Raw genomic sequence first — 19,950 nt, 5'->3', positions numbered from 1 at the left:
ATCGAAAACTTCGGTAGACAGCGATGATTTTACGATATCTCAAATATATTAAAGTATAATAATTCCGATTCATGACTGAGAGTAGGAAACATTCATATTCTAGAGTAAGCGTGGGGTAACACAAATCTAGCTCAGCTATCTATCCTTTACCTGTATACGTTGGTAAGTATCGGTCATCATAGCAATGAGTAGATTAATCAGCACAACGACAGACACCAACATGTACACGCCGAAAACGAACTTAAAAAGTACTTCCGTCCAATAGGGTTGATTATTAGAACGGTTGATGGCGTTTGGGCCGTAGCTTTTCAGTTGTTCAGTAGATGTTTGGCCAAAAACCGCGAAAAACAGCAGCTCAAAAGCACTGATCGGATTCTTTTGGACTGGAATCATAAAATAAAAGCAGTTACCTGAATGCGCTGGTATGTATCCGACATCATGGCAATGAGAAGATTAATGAGCACAACCACCGAAACCAACATGTAGATGCCAAATACCACTTTGAAGAGGTTCTCTGTCCAGAGGGGCCTGGGCGGAGATATTTTCACGTTCCTAGGTTTCATGATCAGCTCGTCGTAGGTTGTCTGACCAAAGACGGCGAAAAACAACAGCTCGAATGCCAAAAGTGGGCTCATTATCACTGGGAACATCAGTCTAGTAAAAATTTGTCCCGAAACCGACCCTCATCAGGACAATATTTTGAAACAGGCATGCTACAGATGCAGACATTTTACATTCTCGAAATACATGCCAAATATTTACACTATATAACAGATTTTTTCTTGCTTTGCTGATGACTAAAATCCCAAAATGCGACTGAGACTTCTGAATCAGAATATTTCTTTGGCGAATAAATTCCCATTGCTCGGAGAATCTCTCAAGGGTGCCAGAGCAAAATAAGTTGAAAGTGGAAAAAATCAAAAACCTAATCTAACTTTATTTGCTATTGATCCATAAAATAGGAACATTAGGTTTGGAATGACATTACTGTCTTCATGATATATTTCAGAAATGAATTTAATAGTTAGCTACTACCACTGATTTCAATATCTAATAAAATAATGTATAATCGTTCAACAGTTGAAGCTAATAACAAAATGAATACCTACTGCGAAATAAAATCTTGAAACATTTTTCTCTTCCAACTTACCTACACATTAGGTTCTGATAAATACCTACTTTCCGGCTAATACCACGCTGAATATTTGAATTATATCCGACAGAAATTTATGCAAGATACCTCACAGAAGTTAGTCTTGCAGATGTTTCTCGTCCATCTAGCAGCAGGAGCATGATGAAATCAATCGATTAGATCATCTACAGACCGGTTTCGAAGGATTATTCCTCATCAGTGCAGGAAAGATCCGGCCAAACAGCAGTGTGCATGGGACTCGATCAATTTTAACAGGGCTCGACTGCATGTATGAAACCATCGTCTGAGAGAAATATTGTAAACTAGTAACAACTCCAACTCGTGCACAAAGCCCCAAGCGGGGAAGAAACATCCTATGTACAAGTACCCTTGACAGAAATAAAAACAAGTCTGAAGACTGTATCGAGGAGAGATCCCCCTTCCTCAGTAGTTTCTGGTAAATGCCTACCGGAAAACAACTACTTCCCCGGCTAATACCACGCCAGACATTGTATTATATAACGACACTATGGGATATTACAATTCCCCACCTGTCCAAAAGACAGACTAGTTTGAAATGGCGTTGTTTCATCAATATAGCAACCGATCACAGACATGCTCCATTGCTGTCTCCTCTCATGATAATCAAATCACTCGTTTTTACATATTGTAGTTTATGTGAGTGAGATTTCTCTCAACACATTGATATGTGCCTTGTATTTTTACACTAACGTACTTGACCAATTATGTAATTTGTGTAAACTAGTATAATATGACAAATAGTGTTGCAAATGGACAAGTACGTCTCTGTATACGAAAATGTGGCTATTCAAAATTCCCCATGATTATACAGGGTCTTTCACGACGAGCGTTCTTTAGGAAATATAGAGAACGATTCAAAATAACTAAATAAATTTTGTGGTAGTGAGTTTTACAAAATGGCCTTCTCAACTAAAATATTTTCAACTTCTGGTCTCTTTCCGTTATTTATTTCATACACTATTCTACAGGATGAACCCAATTACAGAATAGGGAGTAACAGTGGTATTTACAAATATGTACTTACATAATATAATTTGTGAATCTATATAAAAAATTAAAAACAGAACTGTCAGTTAGCTAAGAAATGTCTTTTGGAATATATAATCTGGCAGTTGAATATATCTAGGACATGACTAACAGAATTAGAGGTTTCGCACATTGCATAAATAGGAGATTTTTTCATTATATTTGTGCGCGGAGTGTTGAGATAAAATGAGACACTAATCTTAGATGACCGTCTAGGAACACAAAAATTCAACATATGTAACAGTTATACCGGAAAGTGAGTGCAACTTCCTTATTTCAAAAAGAACACCCTGTATTTTATTACATTTCCTCAGCACATTTTAGGACCACTTTGTATAACAATGCCTATACCCAAATTTGTTAGTGTTCGAGATATTAATTTTTTTCTGAAAAATTTGACAGTTACAGCAACACTCCGAAAAAATCATAACTCATAGACAGTAACAGTTGAAAATGTAAAATTTCACAGAATCACACCTTAAGCATCACGTCATGAACAGGTCCATCAAATTTTCGAAAATAATTTACAGGGTGGTCGAAATTTCCACCTAAAACATAACATCGAGAAAACTGATGAAACACGATTTTTTCAAATGGAAACCATACACTATTCTATTATTTTTGGATACTACAAAAAAAGATATCAAATTCATGAAGAATGTCCTATACCTAAAATACACCCTTGGCAAGATATAATCCGATTTTGGGAAATATTTGAAATGTAAATCATTCGAAGCAATACGAAACCAAGAAAAGAAAAATTCATACGCCGCAGCAAAACGGAGTCAGTGAACGCATGAACAGAATACTGATGGAAAAAGCGAGAACCATGATCTACCATTACAAGAATTGATGGTTGCATTGCATATGTCCATGTTACGAAAGAATTGAGATCCCAAACATGAAAAACACAATAATGATTGGATATGCAGTAAACTGGTAGGTATCGATTGCCATATCCTGAAGAAGAGGATAATTATCGCCAGAGATGTCCTACTCAATGAATATGAAGTTGAAAATAGTTTTCACAATCACCCAAGTCACGATATTTCTATAAATGATAAGTTCCTGTCCTCACTTTTGACCTGACCCTGTCAGAACTAGAATCAACCGAAATGGAAGATTTTGAAAATGATAGTAAGAAAGATATTTGACACTGAAAGTGAAAACGAAAATTTGGGGAGAAGTAAAAGAAACATTACACATCTTTTACGTTTTAGAGAATGATCAAATGTGGTGGAAAGTCATTCTGACAATTATGATTATCAATTTTCGTTTAACGTTGAAAGTTATGTGATGTTCCCAAAACTATAGATGAAATCAGAGTTAGCTCTGATATAAAGGAGTAGGAAGAAGCTATTTATGAAGAGATGAAGAGTTTAGAAAGAATAATACTTTGACATTTGTGAAGTTACCAGAAGATATAAACTGTGTTGGTTGTGAATGGGTTTTTTAAATAAAAAGAGATTCTGAAGGAAAAATGAACATATATAAGTCGAGACTACCATAATAATTTTAATGAGATCATGCATTGCCCTTAGAGCTGCAGTTTCGTGAGAATGTATCATCTTTCCCGCCAACCGATTTCCTAGAGTCTTTGAAGTCCACTAGATACTCGTTAGAATAACAAGAGGATTGTTCCGAATTCTTTGGATTCTTCTTGAATACTATTCGTGAGCAGGAAAATAGCAGAATCCATACACCTGACCCCTCTGGTTTGAATGATTTCGTACAGTTTATCTCGTTTTGTATTTTTAGATCTTTTGCTGAAAAAATCCTCACTAGTTTACTTTGTAGTATATGTTCAAGAGGTAGCAAAAACGTATGTGACTTTCTAGAACTTCAACTAGTGTTACCCAATATGACAGATAACCAGCCGTGCAAAGATTATTGTTGAATCATCTGAAAATAGAACTTTTAACGGGTGATGATCAACTGTATTGCCAAATATGCGCCAAACTAACTGACTATTATGAGACAACGAGTATAGTTGAGGCACCAGTCAATCTAATGGTTACACTGATGATTTTCAAACATGACTGACGGAAGCACCAAACTCTTACGTAGGTTCGAAATAGATGAACACTTCAATCTAGCAGACCACTATTATAATTTTCATGCCGTCATTGTTCACTGTGGTTCTGGCGTTGAATCTTGTCATTATTACGCATTAGTCAAAGACGAAACGGACTGGTTAAGTTTGACGATAGTCATGTCACTCAATATTCTGGCAATATCTTGAATTCATTGGAGCCTCTGCAGATATCCTCAATTTCATTCTATGAAAGAGAGGAGACTGGTAGATCAAGATCTTCAGATGATTTGGTGCTGCAGGTTTTTCCGGGTTTTCCTGCAGCTGAAAAAGCAAATGCACCACTAAAATGAAACAAGTCACCCCGGAGCGCCAATTAATTTTTTGTTGTTTCATAATTTCATAATTTGTATTACTTTTTCATATGTTTCTATAATTAAAAATTCCATAAAAATAAAAAAAAAAATTTCGTCAGACAAACAGCAAGCTGATATACTGACAAATGCTCTAGCAAAGCCAGAGTTTGACTATGGGATGTTGACAAAAACTGAATGACATGTATTGACTGATATATTTTAAATTCGTAAAATAAAAAGTCATGAAAGGTTCGTTTCTGATTTGTATTGGCATTAATATTTCTGGAGGAAAGTTTTACGTTAAACAAAAATAAAAATCTTACAATAATTGATGTGATATCGCCAAGTAACTCTGACAGAATTGATAGCTACGAAAAAAGTAATCTGGTAGGATGACTGAATTAGTTCGATCTCAAAAATCAAACAGAACAAGTGTTCTAATTTGTATATTGTGGTATCGATTGATATTGTTTCATTAATTATTAAACGTGTAACCTAACCTAACCTAACCTAACCTATGTGTAACGATAATTTGAATAATCCTCCAGGGATCATTTCAGTTACAGCAACAAAGAAAAACGGTGAACAAATCGCCTTCATAACTCATATTTGTTTCGTTATTGAAAACTCACTTATCGTGATAATTTAGTCTGCTCAAAAAGTGTGAAAAACAAAAAATACTTATCGATACTATTCTGGAAGATTTTAACCAGAATCAAATCAAATTGTACTTTAATGTTATTCACAACTCGAGTAGATTTTTGTATCTAAATGTCACCTATGACGTTAACACTCTTGAGTAGTATTAATTTTCTATGACACTGACGTTATCGAATACATTTTGAATGTTACAGACATGGACTTCCATGACTGACTTGTCCCTCAAGACTCCAGACTACAATGTTTTTCAAATCATCTAAAGGAACAATTCGTTCTGGTCAGTCTCAACTCTCTATACTGTAGGTTAATGGACTGACACCTTTCAGAAAACAACTACTCCCCTGGCTAATACCACGAGGGGCGTTGGATTCTATGCGACAGGTGTCAATGCAGGATTCTTCACTGAAGTGATTCCTATACATATGCTGTTGGCGATACAACTGTCGCAATAGATTTTCAAATATTTCGGGTTGTTTGGCCACTCGACAGTGCAAGGTAGTGTCTATCATCATCATAAAGTCCATGATTTCCGATAATTGAAAATCGAATTCCTTCAGAGCATCATTTATCGAACTAGGCTGAAGCGGACAACAAACAACAGGTTTGTCATCCCTCCATCTACCTGTGAACGAGGTAACCAACCGCATATCCGCATTGTCCAATTCCTCGTATAAGAAAAGAAAACTTTTCACATATAATCAGTGGGCATACTTGAAGGCTATAAATCAAATCATCTAAAGGAACAATTCGTTCAGGCCAGTCTCAGCCTACAGTGTAGGGAGTTTGATTTTGCCAATGTGGACTTTCGAACGTAGTTCCTGAAGTTCTTGTTATTGTTAGGTATATTGTTTCAAGAGATCCGATTCTTTTGTTCCTTTCCATAGTCTATATACATAAAAAAGAAATTGATAGCATTGGTTATGATTTTTTCTCTTCATCCATCTATTGTAGCCTTCTGGTCCATTTGTGAAATGTCTTCTTCTTGAGATATCTATTTTGCTAGATGTAGTTCAGTTTCTCATCGAGGCTTTCTATATGAAAGTAAATGTTCAATGAAATAGCGTTTTAACGAGATTAGTTCCTTCAAATATGGAGGGTGATTAGTTAATATTTCACTGGGACTGCGCCGATTTTCCTAAGTAACTCCATAAAATGGCTTCAATGCTCCAAGAATGATCTTGTTCAGTTATGGGTTTTAGAATTTCTAGTACTGATGATCAGTCTGAGCGGCATATTCTGGTGAACCTTCAGTAGCTGCAACAGGTGGGGTAGGTAGATGATGCTCCTCTCTTTATAGCGAAAGAAGAATTTTTTCGAAGGTATTGTATTCCTTCCTTTCTATCAATTCAGTCGGCTCTCGTGTAATTGCCTCTTCTGGAGAACGTATTCTATCATTTGCTTTTGAGGTTAGTGTCCACTTCCTTTCAGTATAAGTGAAAACTTTTCGTTGAATTTGGACCCATAACTAGTCTATAATCTTAAGGGAGATGTCAGTCATCATCGGAAGAAAATTTTAGATTGTAACAATCGAAATGTGCAGTAACTATTTCGTATCGTGTTTCGAACCACTAACATTCATCAAGGAACGTCTAAAAAAGTGAATTTATGATTTTCTATCATTGAAGGAAGTACATTTTTTCCAAATCAACAATATAGTTCGAAAATATATGAATGAGGAGTTGAAAATATTCGGCATGTTCTTCGAAGGAATAATCGGAATGTGTGGGTTCAGGAGAAAAAGACGAAACATACACATATTCGTAGACGTTTCTAGGCGGACAGGAACAGACACTCAAGCAACTGATCAGCAAACACGTAGAGACGTAACCTAAAAGGCAACTATACATCTTTGATAACTATACACAGGTCTTCACATGTTGGACAGACACGAAATTCTAGAGTCACAGCTAACGACCACATGTAAGAACTTACTCCCGGTTTCTATACGTTTCTTACGCAGGTTGGCTCTCGGCTGGTTGTAGCTCAGATCCCCAATCCATTCTACATCATTAATCAACGAACCGCGTTCTATTTGTAGAAAGGTAAATAGTACATGAAATATACAATTTTATCATCTAAAGAAGAAGTTGGTGAGAAGATTTTTTGTGCTTTCGTGCTCAAGTTTGAAAATTTCGCTTGTACTTCCAGTATTTGTTGGAGAAGATGAGGCGAATTCAAAAATATTCTCAAGCTGAAGCTATATACATGTAGCCCAGCTCCGAAGTATCGGTTTTTTATAGTTTATTTAAATTTGGAAAAATGGTTGGTTTTTGGTATGAATTAAATCAAAGATCGATCCCCAAAATAGTTTAGTTCACAAGTTGATATTTTTGAATTGTCAATAGACATAAAGTCCCTGAAAATATGAGCGGTGGCTCACTGGATGTAGATTAACGGAGAACAGGGCCGTAGCGAAAAGAAAACCCAGGGGTGGAGGGAATCCAAATTTTCCCAACTCCACCAGTAAAATTTCCCAACTTTCAAAGAATTGAGAGCTGAGGGATTAGTTACTACTATAATATATTAATTTCCTTACTTAGCTATCCAAAGATTGGCTGAATGTTTATGCCCGTTAGGGTATGCAAAAACAAAAATAAATTTTGGTCATTATGAAAATAATAATGGAAATTATTCTACTTTGAACCACATGTATAGGAATATTCAATACAAATGAAAGGAAACAACACTTAAATAATATTGTGCTTATTGTTTTCCACTATTATTTTTTCTATCTTCACGGCCCGAAATTTCCCAACTTTTCCCAGTCGGAAAAACAGCAAAAAGTTGGAAATTTTGTAAAATTGTCACTTCAAAATTTGTGGACTGTTCAGGACTGTTTTCTTACTTGGGAGAAATTAAACTTTTTTAAAGATTTCAAACAACTCAGAATTCTCTTCAAGTTATGCATGTTGGGAAATCCCAACCTTCTCCTGGTTCTTTCCCTTTTCTTATTACCTCTCTTTTTCTCTCATTTTTAGTTTTTTAATTTTTATTAATTTTTTTACTATCATTTTCTCTATCTGCATGGCCCAAAATTTCCCAACTTTTCCCAACTTTTTTCCCAAGTCGAAAAAGTAGGGGGGGAGGCTTCTCCTCATCCCCCCCCCGTGGCGACGGCCCTGACGGAGAAACATGCATTTTGATGTTTTCACTTCACACAAAAATTGCAACTAATTAAGATGAAAATAATGCTTTCAGTTTTTCGTTAATAACCCAAAAACAATCAATACTCAAAAAAGGAGCACTCCCGGAACTGATTTATAACTAACATTTTTTCTGACCTCTGTTTGTAAAAATGGCGACATGGAAGTTAAAAAAAATAATAATAGATTTATGCTTCTTGCCGCTCATTTTATATATAACTACCCAAGAAGATCTTCACGAACTATTTATTTATTTATTGATGAGACAATCAAAACATATTGTTTTGATTGTTTTGACTTTTTAGTTAGAGTTAGAGAAACAATATGAACTCTGATAGATTAGCAAGGCAGGATAAAACTGCTGCAGAAAGGAATAAACAAGTACCATGAATATTAGCTGGATGTTCAAAAAGAAACTGGCAGCATAAATAAATATGATAAATTCACAGCAGTGGATTCAGCAGACAACCTAAGTATTTTGCTCCCAAAGGATTTTTCTTGCTTCTTGTGAACTACTCAAGTATGCATTTACAACATGAACATAATAGAACAAAAGATAACATTACATAACATTATGAAATATGTTTCAATAACAAAAGTGTTCTTGCCTATAGATACAGATTATATACATGCGGCAAACATTTAAGGGACTATTTCTTGAAGTATTCTGAGGATATTTTGTCTTTTGATGATTTTTGATAGGGCGCTTTTTTTCGAAGATACGGGGCGAAAAAGAATTTCGACAATAACAATTTTGGTAATTTTGAAATTATTAACGTAGCTGAAATAAAATATAGCGTACTACACTGGACCTACCAAGTAATAAAAACACAACAACATTCCGTTGGTCAACAACATTTCTATTACTACAAACAGCTGCAGAGAGTCAATTTGAATAGTATGTCTAGTAAGTGATCATTTGTATGTGTCGAATAGGTTGAAATTGATTGACTTTGTTTATTTGACGTGCATTTTCATTTTCTTTGTTTAATACTTAAAGTCTTGTTAGTGAAGTCCTCAATTATGGATGGTAAGAACGGTAGAAGTAGAAGAGAATGTGCTGACCATGATAGAAGAAAATCCAGGTACTTCTACTCGAAAAATTGCAAATACTTTAAATGTAAGTAACGAGATGATTTGGAACATTCTTAGAGACTATTTGTTTCAGTTTCTGTTCGGTTTGGACCGGTATTTCTGCCAGGAAGACTTACCGGCGAGGTAAGTCTTCCTGCAACGTTTTGGAACAAACGCTACCTCAGTTTCTGGAGGACGTACCATTGGTTACAAGAAATGCAATGTGGTTTATGCACGATGTGCACAAGAGCATTTTAATATATTGGCTCGAAAGTTTTTAACAATAACATACGGAGATCGCTGGATTGGTCGAGGTGGATCTCACTTATGGCCTGCTCGATAAGCGGACTTAAACCCTCTGGATTATTTTTTATGGGGTCACCTAGAGTCATTAGTTTATACTACTCCAGTTGAAGATGCGGAAGACATCAGAAATCGGATACACCAGGATTGTTTCTGATAGAGTTCGGGAGTTGATGCGGAGAAGATTAGATATAAAGATATATTGAAACATAATCAACACTGAAATATTTTATAGCAATCATTCTCACCGATTCATGGGCTTATAAATCACTGAAGCTTGATGAGTTAGAGCTTTCCTATAAATAATATTTGATGTTGGAATTCACAAAAATCAGTATATTTTGTTACAACAAAATTATTCAATAATATGTACAGGAAAGCTGCAGATGATAAACTTTTACTGACTTATGTTCCCATGAATAAAACATTCTTTTGGTAATAATTGAAAATCTCCTAGTTGGAATCGAACCAATGATCACATAGTAGTGAGCAAATCAAACCAATCCTGCTAATCAGCCGGCAACCGTCCGAACTGATATATAATTAAATACATCTCTAGAAGGAATCTAGTTATCACTCGTTGTTTTCATGAACTGTAACCACAATTACATTATCATTGCTGAGGGTTTCCTCGGATCATGACTTTCCGAAAGAGTTTACGAATACCAACCGTTTATTATTAAAAAAAATTTGATGAAATGCAGACAAACTGAAATATTTGTATAATTTTCAAATATGACAGTTCGGAGATGGGCTAATAGCTTTAAATATTGGTAAAAATCTCATGAAGAACAAAGATCGTTTTGAAGGGAATGACTTCTAAGGTCCAAGCTGATCTTCAGTCTTCATGATAGTTCAATCTCGCGGAGTAATTCTAAACTAGATATGAAATATATTTCTCACCTGCTACGAAATATCCTCTTTCCAAAACTCCCTGCTTGTTGAGTCTTAGAAGTTCGTCTTTGGATAGATTATGGAAAGGTTGATTGAGAGCAACAAATTGCATGGAGAATCCGAAAACAAAAATCGCTAGCACAGCTAGAAACCTTGCCAAATCCTTCATTAAATTTCCTATAATGATAGCCCAAGGGCCGAACAAATGATGAAATGACAGAAAGTCCAAAATCTGAACACACGCTAGTACAAAACTGAGAGCAAATAGTTGATTTCTACAATACATCAAAGTGGGCCAGTAAGTCTTTTCGATAAACAAAAATCCCAACAAATGAACCCCTACACCAAATATACTGAATAACAACACCGATATTTTTATCCACCCCAACCCGGATTTGTCGCTGGGATTGGTAAGTTCGAACAACAACAACCCACTTAACCATATTAGGAGAATCCACTCGTACCAGTAAGGAATTAAAGTTTTTCGTACGACTGGATATGGTGGTGTTATGCCTACCACCAAAAGGAACAGCATCAGATACACGTGGGATGTAAGGTACGACATGAACTTGATAATCGGTACTTTATAATATTTATGGCCTAATGGAAGAGTAAACGCTATCCACACTGGTGGACAGATTATGAAAAACACGAACAGCAAGAGGGTCCGCCACGCTGTCCAGTTGAGAGCGCCTCTCCAGAGTTCCTGAAATGAAAAAATCTAGTAAATGAGTGTAAACGATTCTGACATAGTGAGAACAGTTTCAGGAAAAGGAATTTCGATTTCTAAAATGTAGAAGATGGAGACTGAAGACGCATCTATAGGACGATAGAAAATTCAAACCAAAAATACAAGACCTTCATTAATCTTATCTCGGTTTTAGTTTTTTGTCAATCCTAAGATGGTGTTGTTCTAGAGGAAGTTATCATTATAATTTATTTCTGCAGATGCATTAGCCATACCTTTCAACGTGCTATACCTAGCTCGGATGGACGATACGTAGCGAAAATCGATCGTCCAGCTGACGGGCTCAAACCACCGTTCCAAATAGCGGTCGATTGAACGACTAGAATGTAGGTGTACAATTTCAGGTGAATTGGGCGGAGTTATAATTGGATTTGAATCGCTGGAGATTAAATTCATTTGAAAAAACGTTTTCGGGAGATTTATTCCACATAAACGCAGTTCTCCAAATGAAAGAGTTCTCAAACTCACTGCTCACGGGACCTGGCACACATGCCTACCGGTGATCGACGCCGATCTCACCGGATTCTTATCGGTCAAAGAATCAGTTGCTTTGTTGTCGTAATTAGCAAGCACTACCAAAACGAAGTTAATGCGTAGTAACTTCAATTTCACCGAGCATGCTGCTCACCGGTATTTTACCGGTGACGATCACCGGTCGGCGTGTGTGCCAGGTCCCGTTCCCACATGTGGTTCACTATTGGAATTTGGACGACCGGTACAAAGTCGGCCGTCCAAAATCGGTATGTGTGCAACTAGCGTTACGCACACACACCGATTTTGGACGGTCGATTTTATAGCGGTCGTCCAAATTCCAATAGTGAACCACATGTTGGTACGGGACCTGGCACACACGCCGACCCGTGATCGTCGCCGGTAAAATACCGGTGAGCAGCCGTCCACTGCCACTGTATCGCCGGCAGTACCGAAAAGTAGTGGCGTACGTGAATAAATAGAGTCTTGCATACTCACCGGTTTTTTACCGACCATATATCCAGTCTCGACTGCTCGGTGAAATTGTAGTTACTACACTAGTTAACTTAGTTTTGGTATTGAGTGCTAATTACGATTGCAATTGGTGATTTAATTGATGAAGATGTCCTTATTTCGTTAGTGGAGGGAAGACCTGTGGCATCAAAATTTAGATACATTTAAAGACAGGAATTTTACCAGGGATGCATGGAGAGAAGTTTGCTTCGTTCTGAAAAACGATTTTGAAGTTATAAGGAAAAAAATGCATTCGCCAAGTAGTTTACTGTTACGGCATGTTTCATTCGTCCTAATCTCTTGTTCACAATCATACATCATGCATGGCTTATTGAACATGTTGGACATTAATAGAATTTAGAAAGTTGAACTTTGATGTTAGGAGAATTCTATTTTATTGTGATGGTGATTTGGTTCTTACTAGCAAAAAGGTTGACTTTTCAAACAATGTGTTTATTTAAGAAGTTTCGTAGGGTCCGGCCTCTTCAGAAAATATTTTTCTAAGAAACAGAATAACAAGATTTTGTTAAATAAAAGAATTTAACAATAAAATTTTGTCAAATATTCTAAGTTAACAGTCGAAACATTCAATTGAGATTGAATTATTTAAAACTCGTTTAGGATTCTCCCTTATTCAATAACCTTGTGTCATGACAACAAAGCAACTGATTGTTTGACTGATAAAAATCCGGTGAGTGTGCAAGCACTCGCTACCAATAAAATATCGGCCGATTTTATACTGGCCGTCCAAAATCGGTGTGTGTGCAACTAGCGTTAGATATAAAATAAACACATAGAATCCAAGAAAAAAAAACAATATAAAAACATCATTGAAAAGTCGAATGATAAAAACAGAACGGCTTGGTTCATAGTCAACAATACCACCGGTAAACAAAAAAATCTCCAAATTACTGAAATTAATCATGGAAATAAAGTAATAACTGATACTACCGAAAAAGCTACTGGTTTTGGGCAATATTTATCTACGGCAATTCATGAAAAATTGTTATACTTTTTTGACAATAATATAAGTATTCGCTGCACCAAAAGTGACCCTGTAATACAAACTATGTTTTTCAGACCTGTGAATGTCAATGACGTTAATGAAATTATTGAATCATTACCAAACAAAAAATCTATAGGTTTGGATGAAATACCTGCATCAGTAGTAAAACAATGCAAATATATCATATTTCCAATACTCGCTTATACTATAAATTTGTCGACTATGCAAGGTAAGTTCCCTTCAAGTCTGAAAATAGCCTCTGTTATTTTATTGTACAAAAAGGGTGATTCTATTAATGTTGAAAACTACCGACCAATTGCTTTACTCAGTATTTTCTCTAATATAACTGAAAAAGTGGTTGCTCGAAGAATGGAAGCGTATCTGAGTTCGTTCAATTTAATAACAAACAATCAACACGGTTTCAGAAATGGTTCTCCACTGAATCGAGTGTGGCTGAGTAAACTCAAAACATTGGTTTTTCTCTTTCTTCGAAAATTGAAAGATTATAGTGGAAATTGATGATGTTTTTTCAAATGAATTTGATATGGATCTTGGAACCCCTCAAGGCAGTGTCCTTGGTCCATTAATTTTTCTCATATTTATTAACGACCTTCTTAAATATCTAACTGAGGCATGTGTCGTCTCATGTATGCAGACGACACATGCACAATAATATCAGATCACTCAAAACTCGCACTTTCAGAAAAACTTACCAGAACACTAAACCAATTCAAAGATTGTGCTATTGTACCATTGTAATAGATTAATGTTGAATGTTTCGAAAACAGTTTGCATTGAATACCATACAGCTCAAAAATTACCATCACATTGCTTAATATTATTAAATAACACTTTAATCAGTACATCGAAGTCCGCAAAATTTCTCGGAATCATATTCGACTGTAATCTATCCTGGGAGGCACAAATTAGTAGTGTCTGTAAAAAAATCAACCAGTGTTTCTATCTATTGACTGTTTTGAAAACTATGCTAGATAGGGATACTTTATTGAGTGTCTATTAATCATATGCTTACTCTGCGATTTCCTATAGTATCATAATATGGGGGCAAGGGCGTGATAATCAAAGGGGTTTGTATTACAAAAAAGAATATTGCGGTTAATTTTTGACTTACCCTATCAAACCTCATGTCGCGATGTATACAAAAATCAAAAAATTCTTACTGTCACTTCTATTTACTTATATAAATTACTGAGCCATATCTACCGAAACCGAAATAAACTGCCAAAAATTTCTGGCATAAAAACGACTTGTTTCAAAAAAAATCGAACCACACTTTTCACAAAAAATCACCTCTGATGATTGGAGCGTCTTACTTCAACAGACTTCCTGATAATACAAAAAATAGTAACACGTAGGTACGGACTTTTCAAAAGTAGGTTAAAGAAAATTTTAACGAATCAATCATTTTCTTTTTAGCAAAGTTAACTGAGTTTATAAGGTTTATTGTGCTTTATGATTTTTTATATTTATATCAACATGTCTTGTATACTTATTTTTATGTGTCATTGAGTAATATTAGGGTTATATCCTCACCAGTGTAGAGTGTCCATGTATGTATGTGTATATATTCTGTTTTGTCAACCTAACCTGTAAACTAGTACTTTAAGAGAAACTTTTTTTGTAGTGAGTGTGTGGGTTTTACACCTCACTAGACACGTCCAATCCATTGTATAATAGGAAAACGGATTTAATGAAATTTGATTTGATTTGAGAAACCAGTTACTTTATCTTTTGAAAACGCCCACTTGGTTGGCGAAACGTGCGCCGAGAAGAATATTTAAGGTCTGGTGTTTGGAAACAGCAGTGGTTTGGAATATATTCTATGATAGAGATTCTAGCTCTATTTGTCATCAACAGTATGCTCGTCACAAAAACAAAAACGGACTTTGCTTACACAACCGGCTGACAGACTATAATTCAAATTTCTTATTTTGATGAAGGACCAATTTGTCTTTTTCCAAGTAGATTATGTGCTTAGAATATTGTTCATTTGAAGAAATACTGGAAAGTGAATCCGGTAATTCAGTCCGGATGTATTCATCTTGATTTGAAAATTTGTTGTCTAGGAATGAAGAAAGTTTTGTCAAACTCGAATGATTTCAAAAAATATCTCAGAATGAAAAAGCAATGATAAGATTTGATTACAAGTGCAAAAATGAAATTGATAAATTTTTCTATGATATTAATGAAGGTGACTTCGAGAAAGTTCCAATTGATACATTTACTCCGAATTAGATTGCTCACAATATCATTGAATTCTAGACTCATAAACAATTTGTGTTAACTCGAAAAAAACAAAAATTTGTTTTTGTGTTATACCTTTTCTCACTGGTATTGGAAACAATTTACCTATTCTTTACCTGGAGATATCGTTGAACAACTGTGTGCGCGATTACTTCCTTCTGTTCATTTTCTATCAAAACATCCAGAAACTCAATATTTCTTCTATCAGTCGCAGTGAGGATTTTGCCAGCAGAATCTGCCCCAGCAGCCAGAGCTAGCAATTCGGTGGCCATTCCTTCGCAGAATTTTCCAGCTGCTATCAAATCTTTTGCTCTCTCCTTTTCTTTGTTCGATAACACAATCAGTATATTCGATAATTTTGCAGCTGTGTCCACGGGAGCAGGGGAGACAAGGATGAATTCCTTGAGTGGTTTGTTGTCGTGGTTTTTAGAGCACACCATGAGGTTGTATACGAATCTGAAAGAAGTAAGATCAATGAAAAAATATAAGGTGGATTTAGATGAATGGATGTTGTAGAACAGATTAAACAGAGTGAACTAAGAAGAGGAGAAAATTTTTTCCTACAATTATTCCAATATTTCTATGAAATTAAATCGACTCTACTCAAACTTTTGAGCCTAGATGATGACAGCACGACCAGTACTGTCATCATCTAGGTCATCATCTATATATATATATATATATATATATATATATATATATATATATATATATATATATATATATATATATATATATATATTGAATGATGCAACTAATTTTCCTTTATTTTCAGTATTTTACTATTAATGTGAGTTACAGAAAGGATTTGAAGCTCTATAACTTTTATTTAATTATCTGCAGATAGAGTAGGGCCTAGAGGATGACAGCACGACCAGCTGTCGAAAGCGCTCGCAAATAATAAAATAGTAGTTATAGAGCTTCAAATCCTTTTTGTAACTTACATTAATAGTAAAATATGTATATATATATATATATATATATATATATATATATATATATATATATATATATATATATATATCCTCAAACCCCCTGTATATTACTCGGTAAATTGAAAGATGGTGAAAAATGCTTCAAGATGATATATCATGTCCCTATACCTAAATCGTCAAGTTTTCTTGACGATTCAACCAAATGTATCCTGAATTAACACCAATGAACGAGAGGAAGTTTGTAAGGTTACAAAATAATTTCCTTAACTATGGCTCAAAGTTTCCAGGGAACAACTGTACCAAAAATCAGTCATTTCTAGGATGATTCAAAATAACAAAATTGTAAACAAAATATCACATTTTCACAATAAATGCTGAAAATGTTGTCCATTACATTCTGAACACTTTAAAATGTTTTTTGTACGCGACTTGTGGTTGCTTTTTCAATTTCCTGGGGATCCAGATCTTCAATACTCCGCACTATTCGGCGTCGCAATTCGTCTTTGGTAGGCACTGGAGTACTGTATACCCTTTCTTTTAAAACACCCCATAAAAAAAGTCAAGTGGCGTGAGATCGGGTGACCTCGGTGGCCAATCCCACGGCCCTAAACGCCTAAACCAACGATCGTCGAAGAGTTCGTCAAGTTTCCTGGAAACTTCCTGGGTGGAATGAGCTGGCGCTCCGTCCAGTTGAAACCACGAATTCCTATATTCCTCTAAAGGTAAATTTTCAAGAAAATCGGTTACAGTCGTCCTTAATATTTGGAGATATATCTCTGCATTCAGTGTGTCTCCATAAATAAAAAAGCTATTTTATTGTTCTTCAGAATACAGAAAATATTCAGGTTAAATTTTTCTTGAAAACCCATTTCTTTTGTGACATGAGGATTATGATCAGCCCAAAAATGTTTATTCCTTCTATTGAGGATACTATCCCTCGGAAATTTTGATTCATCGCTCCAAATTATTTTTGACAAAAATTCCCGATCTTCCTGTGTATGAATCAAAAGGGATTCACAAAAATGCATTCTACGTTTGAAGTCTTCTGCTTTTAGGTAAATTTATACGGATGCATTCCGTGATTTTTCAAAATTCGTTGTACCGAAGCATGTGATACACCTAAATCTTTTTCTGCACTGCGAATGGAAGCTTTCAGATATGCATAAAAATATGCCAAAACGTTAACAGTATTGTCCTCATTTGTAACAGGTTTTGGTAATGTTGAAAGCGCTTTTAACAGGGAGCCATAGTTAAGGAAATTATTTTGTAATCTTACAAACTTCCCCTCGTTGATTGGTGTTAATTCAGGATACATTTGGTTGAATTTTCTACAAGTTCTGGCAATGATTTGATCACACTGTCCGTGTATAATAAATAATTTCATAAGAACTTCGTTTGAATAATCAATATTTGCATTCATTTTGGGCGATATAAAGAAATCAAATAATTATTTATTCGAAATCGAACTCAATTCAAATGAACGGTGTTTTCTCTCAATTATTATATATCTTCAGTTCAAATGAATATTCGTTCAATCTAATTTCGATAAATTATATTATTAACTCGATATTCTAGAATAAAAATATCATTTCACGTTTAGTACATTCAATAAATTATTTAATTCAAATAAATATATGATTCAAATTTCAAATCAATCAAAATAACAGACTGAAACTAATAAATTGAAACATTTGAACTGATATTTTTTAACTCCAATAAATATTCATTTTGAAATCAGAGAATCGGTCGTTTCGCTCCAAATAATAGGTTTATTTCGCTATATCGTAATGAAAAATCTCTTTAACCGAATTAAAATTTATTTGAACAATTTTTTTTCTGTGCATCAATCAAGGAGATTCCAGAGTGGAACGATGACAATCATACCTACGATCTTCCATCAAAGCATACGTATCGTGCTCTTTCGTCATCAGATATTCCAACACAGCATGGTGTCCTTCAGACGCAGCAAACCATATCGGTGCAGCACCAAGATTTGTTTCGGATTTCGGTGATGCACCAGACTCAACTAACAATTTTACCACTTCGAAACAACCTGCCCTTGCGGCACAATGTAGAGGAGTCCAACCATTTTTATCCGGAGCATTGATTTCAGCACCTTGACCTGGAATAAAGAACTTTTGTTTATCTTTCATCTATACCCACTGCCCTCACAATTGACCCTGGGCTGAATATAGAATTCCTTATTAGAAATTCAGACCGTTAACTTTGCACAGCTCGCTGTGGATTATCCCAGAAAAATACATCAGTTATATGTTACATGTACAGGATACATTTTGGGCTTGAAATCGACTACAATTCGTCAAATTTATGGTGACTATTTTATGTGTTCGTTTGTGTTTTCAGTTCTAATTTAAGGGTTGTAGGTATTTTCTGTTTGAGATAAAATTGCAAAAATTGATTGCCAATACTAATTCGACGACCTATTGAAACAATCATAAATAAAGTGTAAGTGTTATATTTTTCAGAAGAGGTTAGTTTTTGGCAAAATAGCTTTTGGGCATTCTACTTCTCCATCTTCATACAAAAATGTGGGAAACTTTTGAAGGAAGGAAAAAAGCAATAAAGATCAAAATAAATTTTATACAAAGATGTTTAGATCATACACAGAAGTTACTTTCGGATACAAACTAGAAGCCCTTTCGAAAAACTATTAATTACATTAATTACATAAATTACATAAAAAAATCATTTCTGAATATCTTCATTTATGTGAATATTGAATAATACGAAAGTAACTCTTTTCTATATAAAATTTCACTTACATGAAACACTATCATCCTCAATGGTGTACTTCAAAGTTTTGAAGATAACAGACATTCATGTTATTCGATTCAATGCCAACTAATGAAATTCTGTTCAAATCGAAGTATATTTTTTATGTAATTCAAAGTTCATGTGAAAGTTGTCAATAGGAATTCAATAAATGAACTACGCTTCTTTCAGTTGAAGTGCAAAACTTTTGAGAGCGTTATTTACTCACTGAGGATACACTACAAAAACACACTTTTGTCTATTTTCCACTATATTTCTTTATTGTTGACCGGTTTCGGCTATTATACCATTTTCAAAACTAACTGATTACATTTAAATCCGAGTAATTTATACCTATATTATTCTAGCATAAATGATTTGATATACCTGATATATCTGATATACCTGATATCCGGTACCTGCGTTTCATATACCTGTAAAATCCATGAACATAACAAAGCTTTCAATATAATGTAGGTTTTGGGATCTGGACTATAGGTTCAGGAGAGGACTATTGTTTAATTCAAGTTGTTCGTTGAGGACAATAGAATTGGGATCTTTCTTTGACCTGTTTATTT

At 34.9% G+C, this 19,950-nt stretch overlaps 1 protein-coding gene across 8 annotated transcripts in view; it reads right to left on the bottom strand.

Annotated features, from left to right (window-relative positions):
* The window catches only part of LOC111510663 (no mechanoreceptor potential C), a 53,354-nt gene that overhangs the window by 13,531 nt on the left and 19,873 nt on the right, over positions 1-19,950 (bottom strand). For 2 of the 8 annotated variants that reach the window (XM_074173229.1, XM_074173230.1), the window contains exons 10-13: positions 18,485-18,722; positions 15,782-16,121; positions 10,672-11,368; positions 411-640 (exon numbers count right to left, since the gene is read on the bottom strand). In XM_074173229.1, coding sequence (XP_074029330.1) covers positions 411-640; positions 10,672-11,368; positions 15,782-16,121; positions 18,485-18,722 — 1,505 coding nt within the window. Of the gene's footprint in view, positions 1-150; positions 384-410; positions 641-4,711; positions 7,277-10,671; positions 11,369-15,770; positions 16,122-18,484; positions 18,723-19,950 lie in introns of those variants that run through there. The other 6 variants (XM_074173228.1, XM_023166594.2, XM_023166595.2 and 3 more) reach the window with 4 other exon arrangements.

This window comes from Leptinotarsa decemlineata, unplaced genomic scaffold, assembly GCF_025532065.1.
Source record: "Leptinotarsa decemlineata unplaced genomic scaffold, Ldec_3_MD MMD2_tig00000218_RagTag_RagTag, whole genome shotgun sequence".
NCBI lineage: Eukaryota > Metazoa > Arthropoda > Insecta > Coleoptera > Chrysomelidae > Leptinotarsa > Leptinotarsa decemlineata.
Note: the sequence above shows the minus strand (reverse complement) of the source record. Positions and strands in the feature narration are given on the sequence as shown.